General features: G+C 53.9%; 2 protein-coding genes across 3 annotated transcripts in view; one reads left to right on the top strand and one right to left on the bottom strand.

The window, feature by feature from the left end:
* SIPA1L3 (signal induced proliferation associated 1 like 3) overlaps positions 1-16,174 on the top strand; it is a 108,341-nt gene extending 92,167 nt beyond the window's left edge. For both annotated transcript variants that reach the window (XM_083516103.1, XM_083516104.1), the window contains exons 17-21: positions 2,654-2,849; positions 4,243-4,386; positions 10,659-10,791; positions 11,854-11,935; positions 13,874-16,174. In XM_083516103.1, the coding sequence (XP_083372229.1) occupies positions 2,654-2,849; positions 4,243-4,386; positions 10,659-10,791; positions 11,854-11,935; positions 13,874-14,023 (705 nt within the window). In that variant the 3' untranslated portion in view covers positions 14,024-16,174. The remainder of the gene's footprint in view (positions 1-2,653; positions 2,850-4,242; positions 4,387-10,658; positions 10,792-11,853; positions 11,936-13,873) is intronic.
* The window catches only part of WDR87 (WD repeat domain 87), a 175,658-nt gene that overhangs the window by 130,079 nt on the left and 29,330 nt on the right, over positions 1-16,249 (bottom strand). The window lies entirely within an intron of this gene.

The raw sequence follows: 16,249 nt of genomic DNA on the forward strand, positions 1-16,249 counted from the left end.
GAATGGAACGTAAGATGCGATGGCGCGGGTCGCGTTTTGCCGCTTCCGCGCATGCGCATGGTGGCATTTCGAGCGCATGCGCAAGCGACGAAACCCGGAAGTAACGTGCTCTGTTACTTCCAGGTTGCCGCAGAGTGCAACCTGAAAGCGCTCAACCTGAAGCACATTCAACTCGAGGTATGACTGCACAGTGGTACCTCTGCATGTGAACGGGAGTCCCGTTCGCATCCTGAAGCAAACGTAACACGCGACTGCGCGTGCGCAGGTCGCATTTCGCTGCGCATGCGCATGACGACATTTTGAGCGTCTGCGCGAGCAGCGAAACCCAGAAGTAACGTGTTCCGTTACTTCTGGGTCGCCGTGGAGCACAACCCGAAAACACTCAACCTGAACCATATACATCCCACGGTATGAATGTACAGTGGTGCCCCACAAGACGAATGCCTCGCAAGACGAAAAACCCGCTAGACGAAAGGGTTTTCCGTTTTTCAATGCGCTTCGCAAGACAAATTTCCCTATGGGCTTGCTTTGCAAGACGAAAACGTCTTGCGAGTCTTGCGATTTTTTTTGCTCCCCCCCTTTTTCTAAGCCACTAAGCCGCTAATAGCCTTTTAGCCGCTAATTCGCTAAGCCTTTAATAGCCGCTAAACCGCTAATAGCGCTAAGCCGCTAATAGGGTTGCTTCGCAAGACGAAAAAACCGCTAGACGAAGAGAATCGCGGAACGGATTATTTTCGTCTTGCGAGGCACCACTGTACTTAGAGCGCTTGCAGAATTGCACGGAGGTGGCAGGGAAATGAATAAATGGAGAGCTGGGGGGGGGCAGGAAGCGGGAGGGCCCAGCCTCTATTTTGTGCCACCTTCCCAGAGCCCAGGAAGCAAGGCGGAGCGATTAGGAAGCTCTTGGCGTGAGTCACCCGCGTGATTCAGCAACAAAACAAGCGAATGCTATTCCAGGCTGCACCCACAGAAGTCTAGTGTCCAGATCGAGGGAAGTCATAGTCCCTCTCTATTTGGCCTTGCTCAGACCACACTTGGAATACTGTGTCCAGTTCTGGGTACCACAATTTAAGGAGGATGTTGGCAACTGGAAGGTGTGCAGAGGAGGGCGACCAAGATGATCAAGGGACTGGAAACTTAAGCCTCATGAGGAATGACCACCTGGCACAGATGCTTTAGCTGAGATTCCTGTGTTGCAGGGGGTTGGATTAAATGACCCAAGAGGTCACTTCCAAATCTCTGGTTCTACGCTTCTGTGAATGGTTGCAGGAGTTGGGGCTGTTTGGCCCGGGAAAGAGATTACAGAGAGGTGACAGCCCTCTTCAAATACAGTGGACGCTTGCGAACGTGATCCGTGCGGGATGCACGTTTGCAACCCACAGCAGCATGTCTGCGCACGTGCGGGTTGCGATTCGGCGCTTCTTCATATGCGCAAAGCGCGATTTAGAGCTTCTGCACACGCGAGGCCGCCAAAACTCGGAAGTAACCTGTTCCGGTACTTCTGGATTTCGGCGGTCCATAACCCGAAAAAACACAACCTGAAGCGTCTGTAACCCGAGATATGACTGTACCTGAAGGGCTGTCCCATAGAAGAGGGAACAAGCTTGTTTTCCGTGGCTCCAGAGGTTGGGATCCGAACCAAGGGGTTCCAATTGTTAACGGAGGAATCCGAGGGCTCCCTTGGGCAAAAAACAAAGACACCAACCAGGACAATTTGGAGCAAAACAGCAGCCTGTAGGCTTGGCCTTTATTGGAAACTGTTGCGACAGGACTCACAAGTCCTGTCCCAGGACGCAGCAAAATGGAAGCCCAGAACAAAAAAGTCCCCAACTTTTATTAGTTGCTAATCCCCCAAACTACACCCCTAAGATTACATCACAACTACATCACAAAAAGGAGGGGTTGAGGGAGGAGTTGTGGAGGTAACCTGAGTATCTTGTCACCTGGCTGGTTCCTCCTTTCCCCCTCCCCATGAGTCCTTTCCAGATGACAGAGGGGAGTTGGCAGTTTCTGATCATTGTCCTTTGTTTCAGTCCGTGTTGAATCCATTCCCATATGCAAGTCCTTTGTGACCCTGATGGTCTTCTGTCTGGGACCATCAAAGTTGGCATGCCAACTGGGTAGGGCTCCTGAGGGTGTGATGGTACGCTTAAGGGATTATGGCCGTCCTGTATCAAACCGTCCCCCTTTGATAGTCCTTTCTTCATGGAGCAAAATAAAAGTGGATGTACGGTTGATTTACTATGAATTTATAACAGAAGTGTGTGTCGTGCTTGTACAAACTGAATGATGGGGGGGGGGGGGCGCGTTCCTGCAACACAATGACAGGAAAGGGAATTCTTTGCCTAAACCTTGGGAAGGCTTTTCTGAGCCGTTTTGACAGTGGAGCAGACTCCCTTGGAATTGTGCGGGACTCTCCTTCTTAAGCCCTCTGTCCACTGTAATTCCTGCGTTATTTCAGGGGGCTGGACTAGATGGCCTGCAGGGGTCCCTTTCTGCTCTATGATTCCAGGTGATGTGCTCTCCATCCTCTTTGCTCATGGGCCTCCCGGTAGCGTCTCTCTGGCCCCCATGGGAGAAAGAGGGTCCCCGGTCTCAGCGGGTCTTTCCTCTCCCGAGTCTCCTCTGACCGTGTCTCTCTTCCTGCCCTCAGTCCCCCCAGAAGACCCTGCAGAGGACGCTGTCGGATGAGAGCCTGTGCAGCGGGAGGCGAGACCCCAGCTATGCCAGCGCCTACGGCTTTGAGCAGCCCCTGCCGGGGGACGTGCTCTTCACCAGCACCTTCAGCACCCTCCCCGTGCGGAAGCAGCACCCCACCCCCAGCAACGGGGGCCTCTCGGAGAGGAAGGGTGAGTTCTGCTTTGGGGGGAGCATAATAATAATAATAATAATAATAATAATAATAATAATAGATTTTTATTTATGCCCCTCCCTTCCCGGTTCAGAAAACCGGGCTCAGGGCAGCTAACAACAAATTTTAAACAATTGTAGAAGCAGCATAAAATACAGTATAAAAACATGAATAACAATAAAATTCAAAGTTCAGAAATCAATTTGGGGAAGCCACAAAGCCTAGGGCTCGCCGATCAGGTCGGCGGTTTGAATCCCTGTGACGGGGTGAGCTCCCATTGCTCGGTCCCTGCTCCTGCCAACCTAGCAGTTCGAAAGCACGTCAAAGTGCAAGTAGATAAATAGGTACCGCTCTGGCGGGAAGGTAAACGGCGTCTCCGTGCACTGCTCTGGTTCGCCAGAAGCGGCTTCGTCATGCTGGCCACATGACCAGGAAGCTGTACGCCGGCTCCCTCGGCCAATAAAGTGAGATGAGCGCCACAACCCAAGAGTCGGTCACGACTGGACCTAATGGTCAGGGGTCCCTTTACCTTTTACATCTAATAAGCGTTAGATAGTCACCAGGGCTAGCTGGCTGAATTAGTCCTACTTGGGCCAGCGAGGAGGCCAGGGGAGGATTGGCAACGCTTCCCTCCCAGGGTTTCGGGAGCATTTACTGCCTCTGACCATGGAGAGCAGAGCAGAGCCATCCTGGCTGGGAGCCCTCCAAAGGCCTCTCCTCCTCCGTGAATTTGCCCAACCCTCTTTTTTTAAAGGCATCCAGGTGTCTTCATTGCCTCCTGTGGCAGGGAGTTCCACAGTTTAACACTGTGCTACGTGAAGGAGGACTTCCTACTATTATTATTATTATTAATTTATTAAATTTGTATACTGCTGTATAAAGGAGAGTTTCTTTTTATCCATCCTGAATCTTCCAACATCCGCCCTCCGTTGGATGTCACGAGTTCGAGCACTGGGAGAGGGAGAAAAGCTTTTCTCTGTTCACTTTCTCCCGGCCAAGTATCCTTTTAAGCCTCCCCCCGTCTATTGTGAGCCAAAGGGGGACACCCCCCCCGCCAAGGCAAGGTGGTGTACGTGGTTTACCCCTCCTCTCACCCCATAACAACAACGACAACCCTGGGAGGTAGCCTGAGCCGGGAGATGCAGCGACTGGCCCCAAAGCCCCGAGCTTTGTGGCCATGTGGCAGGAACTGAACCCTGGTCTCTGCCGGGGCCTAGTTGGCACTGGCTCCCCAGAGCCCCAGAATCTTCTGCCGACTGAAGAGGCTGTGTCTTGGCTCTGGTTCCACCTGGTGGGGGGGGCCTCCAAACCGGGCGCGGCTTGGCATGGAGTGTGGTCTTGTCTGGGGAGACGTTGGCAGCCGCCTGACGAAGCTGTTGCTCTCCCTGCAGGCGCCATTTCGGCCTCTGAGCTCTCCTTGACGGATGTGCGGGAAAAGCCTCTGCGGCGCATTGACCCGGGCCTGATGCCCCTTCCGGACACGGCCGCCGGCCTGGAGTGGTCCAGCTTGGTCAACGCGGCCAAGGCCTACGAAGGTAGGGAAGGCCTCCCTGGGCAGCGTTGGCAGAGGCCAGCATGTGGAAGTGGTTGCCTGGGGGTCTCTGGGGGGCTTGACCCTCCTTGCACTGGGGCAGAGGCTCCCCGGGGCCTGTGCTTGGCTGGCGCAGGGTTTCGAGTCCTAAAGGAAGCCGGCTCCTGGGTTCTCTTCCGGGAGTGGCATGGGGCCTTGCGAGACTCCTGGCTGCAGCTGAGCACCTTGTTTCGTGAATTACTTTTATTTCCTGAAATTTATGCGCCGCTTGATTGTTTTATGAGAGCCATTTACAGAAAAGATGAAAGCGTAAGATTGTCACTTGAGAAAAGCTAAGAGCAATGATTTAAGACTTTCAAAAAGTTTGAATGACAACAGACTAAAAGACGCACAAAAACTTCCCAAGCAGACTCGGCTAAGCAGGAATACAGTTTTAGCTGGAAGCAGTGCAGCGATGTCAAAAGGCAGGGATTTCCGAAATTTGGGCACCAACACTCTGTAAGGTTGATTTCTTACCAGGTTAGGGATGAATTATGTGGCCCCTGTCACAGGGCCAGTCGCATCCATGGAAGCGGTCGAGTGGGCGCACAGGGGGCGAGGAAGATCTCGCAGCTAAACTGGACCCATGTTGTTAATTGTGAACAGCTGTGTGCTGCCTGCCTTGCAGGGGGTTGGACTAGATGGCCTTTGGTGTCCCTTCCAACTCTTCAATTCTGTGATTCCATCAGCTGAACTAGGAGGCTTGTGGCTCTTTCTGGGTGCCTCTCTCATATCATTTTGAGAGCCTGGGAGGGGAAGAAATATAATAATAGTATTAATAATAATAATAATATTTATACCCTGCCCTCCCCAGCCAAGACGGCGGCTAACACCAGGTATAAAACAATTGATTGAAATACAACTTAAAAACAAGATTAAAATACAACATTAAAATGCAGTAGAAACTCAAAAACATTTTGGGGATGAAAACGTCAAATCTTCACCAAGGCCAACTGTCCAGACTGGTCCTACGTGGGCCAGAAAAAAGCCAGGGAAGTCCCCAAATAGGAGTTCCATCACAGAAGGAGAAAGGAAAAAGGAAAGAGGGGGAGGGGGGGGATCAAGTTGATTCTAAGCCAAAGGCCAGGAGGAACAACTCTGTCTTACAGGCCCTGCGGAAAGAAATCAGATCCCGCAGGGCCCCGGTCTCATGAGACAGAACGTTCCACCAGGCCGGGGCCAGTGTTGAAAAGGCCCTGGCTCTGGTTGAGGCTAACCTGACTTCCTTAGGGGCCAGGACCTCTAGGGTGTTTCTATTTATGGACCTAAAGGTCCTCCGTGGGGCATACCGCTCCAGTTTTGCTTAATGGGGAGTTTCCTCCCCGCTCTCCTGGTGCCCTTGCTGCCTTCTTGGCGGCGCAGACCTGAAGCCGTTGTTTGCAGAAGGCGTCTTACCTGCAAAGTCAGGCGGAGGACCAAGGTGGAGACTGAGATCTCCAGACCCCTCAGGGCCTGCCAGGGCAGCTCTAGGGATCTCTTAAGTCAGGGGTGCCCAGCAGGTTGATCGCGATCTACCGGTCGATTGTGGGGTATCCCTAGTCGATCCTGGTCGATTGCGTGGCCCCAATTCCCCCCCCCAAGAAATCTCAACAACTCTGGTCAGTCCAATGGGTAGATCACCGCCAGTTTATTTAGAGAGGGAGTAGATCACAGTCTCTTGGAAGTTGGACACCTTTGTCTTAAGTCATGCGTTGCTGAGTTCAAGGCTGGATTCCCGGAACCGTCAGTGCAAAACGCTGCAGCGGGGTTGCTGACGAGAGCAAGGCCTGAAACCCCTTTGCTGGGATATCTACGCTGGAGGCCCATTTGCTCCTGAGTCAACTTCAAGGTGTTACAGTCCGTATAGAAAAACCCCTCAACAAATTGGGACCGGTTTACCTGCAAGGTGGCCTTCACCCATCCATGCCCACTCAACCACTTGGATCAGCAGAACGACCTCTGCTGCAGGTGCCAGGTAATGCCAGCTCCACCTGTGTAAGAGCTCGGTCGTTCCTAGTCTGGCCACACCTGCACTTTGGACCTCCCTGCCTTTTGATACCATGCAGTCTCGCTTCCTTTTGGGTGCCCATTTAAAACACATCCTTGTTTAGACAAGCCTCACCCAGATGCGTAGAAACCTGGCCTGAGTTTTGACCTGTTTTTAGTCTGTTTCATCTTTCCGTTTTAAACAGAAATATTAAACAGAAACATAAAATCTTATGCTTTTATCTTTTCTTTTCTTTGAGGGTTTTTGTTTTGCAGTCAAGCTGTGTATAAATTTCCTGAAATGGAAAAAAAAACCCGAATGAATAAATGTGGTTGGATCTGTGAAAGAGGCACTGAATTTGGATTTGGGGGTAGGGGAGTAAGTTTCCCCCTAGAAAAAATGAAAGAAAAATCCCAGTCGCTCTGCTTGCCGTCTGCCTGGGCTTAGCCTTCCCAGATGCTCCCCCCCTTCTTCCTGGTCTCCAGCATCCTGGATTAGCCCCCACCCCTGGATTAGCCCCCCCCACCCCTGCTGGCCTCTCAGCTGAGCCTCTTGTCTGCAAAGCCCCAGCCTCCTTCTGCCCCAGCGCTTCCATTTCAGATTTAATTTGCACCCTGCCTCTCCATAATGCACAAGCCGGAAAATGCAATAAAACGTCGTTTGCAGCACGCCTTGTAGCATCCGATCCGGTGCACGTAAAGTCACAATTTATTTTTAAATGATTTTCGAATGAGCAACGTCAAACGGAGCAAGATTCCACAACCCTTTCGAAAACCCAGATATCAAAAAATTGCTTGCAAAAATCAGTAGAGGAGCAACGGCCGTGTCACAATACGTTAAAATGCCACCGTGGGTTGCGAGTGACCCGGGTGAGCCCCTGAGCTGCTTGGGGGGGCGCCCTGAGCCCCCTCCCCACTCCCTCTCTGCCCCCCCCGCACGGCTGCTTTCATTTCTAGCCAGGCAAGCTAATGAGGACCTGGCTGCCGTTTCTGCCCCTGGGGGAGCTGCCTGCCTCCGTGACCTGCTTTCGTTTGGGCTGGAGGAGGAGGAGCAGCGGCTCGGCTCTCGTTGCTGAGCCAAAAGTAGGGCAGGGGGGTGGAGAGCGGCTGCGTGTCCGGGCAAGGCCCGGCTCCGGCAGGGATCTCCCTTGGCAGCAAGGAGGAGCAGCCGCCTCCCTGCCGGCGGGGGGGGGGGGCGGGGAGGAGGTTCGGCAATCTGCTCAGGCCTGCCATCTGCGTCACGACGCCGGTGCCACCCTCCCTGCCTGCCTCCCGACTCCAGAGCAAAGCAGCCACTCGGCCGAGCAGAGAGGAAGGAGACGGGCCATCGGCTCTCGTCATCGGCCACACGCTGCTCAGCTCACCTGTGCCTCCTGCTCTGCTCTGGTGCCCGGGAGCCCGGCGGGGAAAGGTAGGAGCGGGCAAACGCCCTCCAGGAAGCGCCCGGGTCTCCCTCGGGTGCCCTGCGGCCACGGAGGGGGAGAGAGGGGCCCTTTCTCTTGTTGCCCGTTGCAGCAGCCCCTTGCCCTTCTGCCCGGTGGCTCGGAAGATGGAGAGGCAGGTTACCCACCAATCCAGGGGCTGGCAGGAGACGGGAGCTGAAAGCGTTTCGGGGAGAAAGCCCAGGACTCTGCGGGCATAGAGCTGGTGGCATCTGCCCCTGTTCCACAACAGGGCAGAGTCCCTGGCCTGGCAACGCACAGCACCCATGGGTGTGGGTCACACAATGGCCGTGGGGAGAGGGGTTTTAAAGCTGTCCAAGTGCCACCAAAGAGTGCTATGTTCTTCCCAGCATCTTCTGGTGCTTTGGGGAGCAGGGACCCCCTCCTGCCTCCCCCCAGCATCCCCCTCTCTTTCCCCCTGGAACCAGAGTTCGAAGGTACCCCAAGGGCCATCTAGTCCAACCCAGGAATCTCAGCTGAGGCTTCCCTGGCCCCAAACCACGCACCCCGGCAACTCCCTGCCTCTTGACATTTCAGGCGCTCTATATTTAGGCTCCTGTGCCTTGGAAGTTCAGCGTCCCTGCCTTAATTAGCACTTGGCTGTTTTAATTGAGGGAAAGGGAGAAGGGAGGGGTTGATCACAGCGCTGGGGGGAGTGGGAGAGCTCAGCAGTTGCTGGGGGGGCGTGTTGAATGGGGAGGTGAGAGGCTTTGCTGGAGAAGCGGCTAATTGGGTGAGAGGGGAGGGCAAGAGCTGGGGGGGTGGAGCCCCCCCCCCAAGCCTCTTTGATGCTCAATGGCGGTGGCAGCAGATTTCAAGCGGACAGCACTGAGATCACCAGGGCATGGGAACCTCGGCCCTTGCCCTGAGCTCGGAGGGAGCAAACGCCCTGACTCCTCCCAGCCCAGCGCTGTTGCAGAACCCGAATCCCAAGTCGCCCGTCAAAGCGGCAGCAGCAAATCCCAGTGACTGCCAGTGGCTGCCTGCCAGGGAAGGGCTGGGCCCAGTGTGTTGCCCGGCCAGTTTGAGCCCCACAGCGCTGGGCCAGCTACACCTGCAGCCCCAGCGCTGCAGCCTCGGAAAATGGGCTGGGACTCCATTCTCTGCTTCTGCACCCCGAAGGCTCTGGCAATAGCACCAGGTGGGTTATCACCTGGCCCTAAGAACCTGTGAATTAATAATAATAATAATAATAATAATAATAATAATAATAATAATAATAATAATAATAACAACAACAACAACAACTTTATTTATATCCCGCCCTCCCCAGCCGAAGCCGGGCTCAGAACGGCTAACAACAATAAAAATAACACAGTTTACATAAAATCACAATCAATTGATTGAAATACATTCTAAAATCAATTCATTCTAAAATCAATTCATTCTAAAATCAATTCATTCTAAAATCAAATCAAAATCAAATTAATGGCAACCATTGGGCTAGAGAGCTATGAGGATTACAGAAGGGGGGGGGGTCAGGCTGTGCCCTGGCCAAAGGCCTGGTGGAACAGCTCTGTCTTGCAGGCCCTGCGGAAAGATGTCAAGTCCCGCAGGGCCCTAGTCTCTTGGGACAGAGCGTTCCACCAGATCGGAGCCACGGCTGAAAAAGCCCTGGCTCTGGTTGAGGCCAGCCTAACCTCTCTGTGGCCTGGGACCTTCAAGATGTTTTTATTTGAAGACTGTAAGGTCCTCCGTGGGACATACCAGGAGAGGCGGTCCTGTAGGTACAAGGGTCCTAGGCCAGATAGCACATTATTATTATTATTATTATTATTATTATTATTATTATTGTTGTTGTTGTTGTTGTTGTTGTTGTTATTATTATTATTATATTCCCTGCCCATCTGGGCACTCTGGACAGCTTCCAACACATATAAAAACATAAGAAAGCTTCAAATGGTATTCTAGATAGACTGTCCCTGGACATGGAGGTTCCATCGGTCCATAAGATTAACCCGGCTGGATCTGGCCAGTGGTCCGTTTCATCCTCCATCCTGTTCTCCCAGTGGCTGAACAGTTGCTTGTGGGGAACTTGCAAGCAGGATTTGAGTCCAAGAACCCCCCCCTGCCGTTTCCAGGAGCGCAGAGCACGGCCCCTGGGGCTCCTGGCCGTCGACAGCATTCCGCCCCATGAGTTTGCCCATTCCGCTGTCTCCTGTGGGAGGGAGTTCCGCTGTTTGCGGCGTGCGAAGAAGGGCACACACCCTCTGCCCACCTCAGGCAGGCAGGGGCCGGGGGGGGGGGACAACTCCCTGCCTCACAGCCCTGGCAGTCCCATTTCCTGCAGAATATTTATTATTATTATTATTATTATTATTATTATTATTATTATTATTATTACCCCTCCCATCTGGCTGGGTTTCCCCAGCCACTCTGGGAGGCTTCCAGCAAAATATTAAAATACAGTAATGCATCAAACATTAAAAGCTTCCCTAAACAGGGCTGCTTTCAGATGTCTTCTAAAAATCTGGTAGTTGTTGTTCTGTTTGACATCTGGTGGGAGGGCGTTCCACAGGGCAGGTGCCACCACCGAGAAGGCCCTCTGCCTGGTTCCCTGTAACCTCACTTTTCGCAGGGAGGGAACCGCCAAAAGGCCCTCAGAGCTGGACCTCAGTGTCCGGGCAGAACGATGGGGGTGGAGACGCTCCTTCTGGTATACTGGTCCAAGGCCGTTTAGGGCTTTAAAGGCAAGCAGCAACACTTGGAATTGTGCTCGGAAACGTGCAGAAAAATGGGGCAATGGGCTCTGCCAGGAAGGGGGGGCTGTTATTTGGCCTGCTGGGGGTTGCCGCGCCACAAAACCCTCCTCTTCCTGCTCTCCTTTCAGTTCAAAGAGCCGTCTCCCTCTTCTCCCTCCATGACGCCACGCTGAGCCCGGACGTCCCCTCTGCCCACAGCCCCGTCCTGGGGCACCTGAGCCTGGAGAGGCAGCTGACGCCCCGCACGACACCCACCATGAGGTGAGAGAGACCCCCCCTCTCCCGGCAGAAGCCCCTTCCTCCAACCCCTCGCTTTTATGTTTGGGGAAGGCGGGCCCCCGCCTCCGACTACCCAGCCGGGAGTGTGTTTCTGGCACTGAACGTGGGCCCTTTGGAGGTCTGGGGGGGCAAGGGGTCACGCTAGGCTTCCTCTCCTGCTTCTCCCTGGGGGAGCAAGGTCTCTGGTTGGGGGGGGCAAAAAGTGTGGGGGGGAGCTGCAGGTACACATTCTCTGGATGGCCAGGGTGGAGGGGAATTGACCTAAAATAATGGGGTGCCCTTTTTGCACAGCTCTGGGGCGGGGTTTGGGGGGGCTTCCATCTCAACCTGCTTCTGGACATTTTGGGGTCAGGGCACCGGCTGGGGGTCTTGACAGGGGGGCTCTGTTCTCATACGGGGAGTGGGGCTAAGATACAAGCGCTAATCTGCCTTCACTCGCTTTCCATCTTTTCCGAGGATGGATCTCGGCTCTCGTTTTCTCCAATTACCGTATTTTTTGCTCTACAAGACTCACTTTTTCCCTCCTAAAAAGTAAACCTGTGTGTGTCTTATGGAGCGAATGCAGGCTGCGCAGCTATCCCAGAAGCCAGAACAGCAAGAGGGATTGCTGCTTTCACTGCGCAGCGATCCCTCTTGCTGTTCTGGCTTCTGAGATTCAGAATTTTTTTTCTCTTGTTTTCCTCCTCCAAAAACTAGGTGCGTCTTATGGTCTGGTGCGTCCTATAGAGCGAAAAATACGGTATCTCATCCATTTTTTGCTCCGTTTATATTCTGCCTTCTCCTCCAAGGAGCTCAAGGTGACCTCCAACATGGCTCCCCCCCTTCTCATTTAAACACCCCCCCCAAACAACAACCGCCACCCTGCAAGGTAGGCTAGGCTGATAAAAGGTTTAGACTGGGCCCAAGGTCTCACACCCGTGAGCTTGGTGATGGCCAAGTAGGCAAGATTTGGACCCCAGTTTCTCCCAGGCCCCTGGTACAATGCTCTAACCACTGCGCCATGCTGCCTCTTGACGCTCTGCTCTCCCCTCCCTCCCTCCGCAGCGAGGAGCCCTCTGTGGACCTGACGGGCAAAGTCTACCAGCTGGAGGCCATGTTGAAGCAGCTCCATAGTGACCTGCAGAAAGTAAGATTGTCGTCTGTCCCCCCAGGGGATGGTTCAAAGTGGGGGGAGGACGCTCTTTTCACTCCAAGCCCTGGAGGACCGCCTGAGGCGAAGCCACCCCTCCTGAAACGCACTCCTCATTTAATAATAATAATAAAATTTTATTTATATCCCGCCCTCCCCAGCCGAAGCCGGGCTCAGAGCAGCTAACAGCAATAAAAGTAACACAGCATTTTAAAATCAGTTCAGAATCAAATTAATGGAAACTATTGGGCTAGAGTTCTATGAGGATTACCAAAGGAGGGGGTCAGACTGTGCCTCGGCCAAAGGCCTGGTGGAACAGCTCTGTCTTGCAGGCCCAGTGGAAAGATGTCAAGTCCCGCAAGGCCCTAGTCTCTTGGGACAGAGCGTTCCACCAGATCGGGGCCACGGCCGAAAAAGCCCTGGCTCTGGTTGAGGCCAGCCTAACTTCCCTGTGGCCCGGGACCTCCAAAATGTTTCTGTTTGAAGACTGCAAGGTCCTCCGTGGGACATACCAGGAGAGGCGGTCCCGTAGGTACGAGGGTCCTAGGCCGTATAGGGCTTTAAAGGTTAAAACCAGCACCTTAAACCTGATCCTGTACTCCACCGGGAGCCAGTGCAGTTGGTAAAGCACTGGATGAATGTGATCCCGCGGAGAGGACCCCGTAAGGAGTCTCGCCGTGGCATTCTGCACCCGCTGGAGTTTCTGGGTCAGTCTCAAGGGTGGCCCCACGTAGAGTGATGTTAAAGGGATGTTTGGTTGGGATACTTACTTGGGAGTGGGGAGGGACAGCAGAAGAACCCCCAGAAAGTTGACAGACAAGGGGCAAGAAGGGAGCCCGGACTCCTGGGTTCTCTTCTCATCCGGTGGTGCAGCTTGACTCTGAGCCGCTGTGCCTGCCTCCTGCTTCACTGAATAGAGTTGGGAGGCACCCCAGAGCTCATCTAGTCTGACCCCCTGGAACGCAGGCATCGCAGCCAAAACGTCCACGACAGACGGCCGTCCAACCTCCAGCAATGGAGAGGCCTCTTGTGGCTTCTGATCTCTGTGCAGAGGAAGGGGGCTGCTTCTCCCTAGAACTCACAGAAGATTCAGGATGAAATGAAAGACTTATTCGCCCCATGTTTAGTTACACTGTGGAACTCCCTGCTGCAGGAGTGGCTTTAAAAGAGGATTGGGCAAATTCACAGAGGAGGAGAGGGCTTTGGGTGACTCCTAGCCAGGATGGCTCGGCTCTGCCTTCACAGCCAGAGGCAACCATGCTTCTGAATCCCAGGGGCTGGAAACCCCAGGAGGGCAGAGTTGGTCTTGTGCTCCAATTCTGCTTAATAATAATAATAATAATTTATTATTTATACCCCGCCCATCTGGCTGAGTTTCCCCAGCCACTCTGGGCGGCTCCCAATCGAGTGTTAAAAACAATATAGCATTAAATATTAAAAACTTCCCTAAACAGGGCTGCCTTCAGATGTCTTTTAAAAATAGGATAGCTGCTTATTTCCTTGGCATCTGATGGGAGGGCGTTCCACAGGGTGGACGCCACCACCGAGAAGGCCCTCTGTCTGGTTCCCTGTAACCTCACTTCTTGCAGGGAGGGAACCGCCAGAAGGCCCTCGGCGCTGGATCTCAGTGTCCGGGCAGAACGATGGGGGTGGAGACTCTCCTTCAGGTATGCTTGCGGGTATCTCATCACAGGCATCTCTTTGGCCACTGTGAGAACAGGATGCCGGACTCGATGGGCCCCCTTTGGCCTGATCCGGCAGCCAGGCTCTTCTTCGGCTGTTATGGGACCTCCAGCTGCAGAGGCAGTCTATCTGTGTTCCTAAGTTCTCAGGGGTATTTGGCCCCTGTTGAGAAGAGGATAGTGGACGAGGCGGACCACTGCACACACACCCCTCTAGCTTCCCCGATTCCCACCTCCCTCTCTCTTTTCCCAGGAGAAGCAGGACAAGGTGGTCCTGCAGGCGGAGGTGGCCAACTTGCGCCACAACAACCAGCGCCTGCAGGAGGAGTCCCAGACGGCCAACGAGCAGCTGCGGAAGTTTGCTGAGATCTTCTCCAGCGCCGTGGAGAAGAAGGAGCTGTGAGCTTGCCGGAGAACGGGCTGCTTGGAAGCGAGAGATGAGGGGCTTGCTGGTGGTGGCTCCTCTGGCGCGGGACCCCAACAATGCCCTGGCCAGCCTCCCTCCTTCTTCCTTGGGGAGCAGGGCCACCTCTCCTCCCGCCCTCCTGCCTGCCCGCTTCCCAACCTGGCACCAGGCGTGGCGCTCAGGGCCCAGGGCCCCTCTTGCCACAGGTGTACTCTCAGGTGCTTCCTTGGGCGTTTGCCAAGAGAACTGCGATATGGGCACCTGGGCTCACCCACCCTGAGCAGGGTAGGGGGCCGCCGCTGCCCTCACCGCCTCTGCCCATCCTGGATCGCCACCAGGGGGCGCCTTGGCGCTTGACAGACTCTGGGTGTTTGGGGGGGGTGGGCCCTTCGAGCGAGACCACCGAGAATCTCAAAAGAGCACTTTCTCACGACTAAATTATTTTCTAGAGAACGCAAGGATGGGAGTGGCTCAGGAAGTAAAAAAAAAAAGAAGTTTAAATGTATATGTTCTTTATAAAACACTATATTTGTATAAATGGTACTGTTTGTAACTCCACCCACCCGCCCCTCTGGAGATCTCTGTGCATGCCTCAGAACTCAGCACACACACACACAGACACACAAACGGTTGCACAGCGGCAGCAGAAGTTGGGAGCTGTGGGACCGTGACAGTCCTGGGAATCGGGGCAGGAGTGGTGCCCCTGCCCCACTGGCCGGGGGGGGGGGCGCTTGCCTCTCTTGTGTGGCAACGGGCGGTCCTGCCATTGGGGGGCCACTCTTCCCTCCAGCTCCTCCTGGGAATCAGTGCCTCTCGCATTTCCCGACCTCTGGTGCCGCCACACACACACACACACACGCCCCAGGCACCCCTGTGCCTAAGCAACTCTTCGGCAATAAGGAAATGCGTGCGGGCAGTTGGTACATTGTGGTTGTGAAACGCAGGCCCTGTTGCGGCTTCTCCTTGTTTGCAGGTTGTTGTTGTTGTTGTGTGTTAAAAGCACATGGTCTGGACCAGCAGAGCCATTTTGGGGGTGCTTTGAGCAGGAGGGGTCCATTGCAGGAGGAACAATACCCCTTTTCCAGCTGGGCTCAGGGCGGGGGGTGTCCTGGAGGCCTGGTGGGGGCCAGCAGGGCTGAGAAAGGGAAGCCTGAGGGGGGGGCGGCTTCTAGCTGCTAGCATAGGGCGCAGGGTCCTCCCGGGACACCCCGAACTGTGATGTTGTGCACCCCTCGCCAAATTGCCAAGCCAGCGTCTGAACTATGCAAACCCCAGACCCACCCAGCGGTGGGGGGCTTCCTGGCCCTTCCTCCCCCGACGACAAGGCCTTCCACTACCTGCCCTTCCCCAGTGAGGGGGGCAAGGGCCATTGGAATTGCTGCAAGAAAAAATGTGGGGGTTTTTTTGCAGGGGGCGGGTAGCCAGGAAAGTGGGGAAGAATCTCCGACGGCATCCCAGGAACTTACACCATGATCGTCTTAACTCCCCGGGGTGCTACCCCTTTTGCACCCCCAGCTCAACCTTTAAGGAGCCTGCCCCCCCCCCCCCATAGAGCCATAGAGCCTGGCGGAGAGAGAAGCTTTCTTCACCTTCTCCAGAGCCAACTTAGGGGTGCAAATGCCAGGCAGATTCTCAGCCAGAAGTGGCAAAGCCCAGCCCCCCACCCCTGCCAGACCCCCTTCCCCAAAACTCCCCCTGAATTTTGTACCAGTATCTCACTGCAATTTGTACGGATTATTGTCTTCCCCCGTTCCCACTTTAAAAATAAGAATGAATCTATCCTTTAGCGTTCCTCTCTGTGACATGGAAGACCCCCCCTCCACCAGGGTGGGAGGAGTGGGGGGGGGCCCTCGCCTTCATTTTTTTTGTCAGTCGTGTTGTGTGAGTTGTTTCTTGTGTTAATTTTATAAGAATCTTTTGGGATCTGATCTTGTCTTATTTAATTATTATTTTTTGTCTTAAAAATTGCTGATAGGAAAGAACAACAACCAGCCTTTTGTAAAAAGAAAAAAAGGAGGAGGGGGGGAAAAGAATAAATTCCCCCAGTATAATTCTCTGGAATCCTCAATGATAGTTTCTTTGGGGCGACACACCTCTTGGGTGTTGGGGTGGGGAAGGAGAGAAATAAAATAAACATTTCATAGAAAACCTTGTGTGATTCCTTGAGTGCACCCCCTCCTCTCTCTCTTTTCCTTCCTTCCTTTTTTCCTTCTCTCTCTCTTG

The sequence above is a fragment of the Podarcis liolepis genome (genome assembly GCF_965112155.1).
Source record: "Podarcis liolepis genome assembly, chromosome: 7".
Taxonomy (NCBI): domain Eukaryota; kingdom Metazoa; phylum Chordata; class Lepidosauria; order Squamata; family Lacertidae; genus Podarcis; species Podarcis liolepis.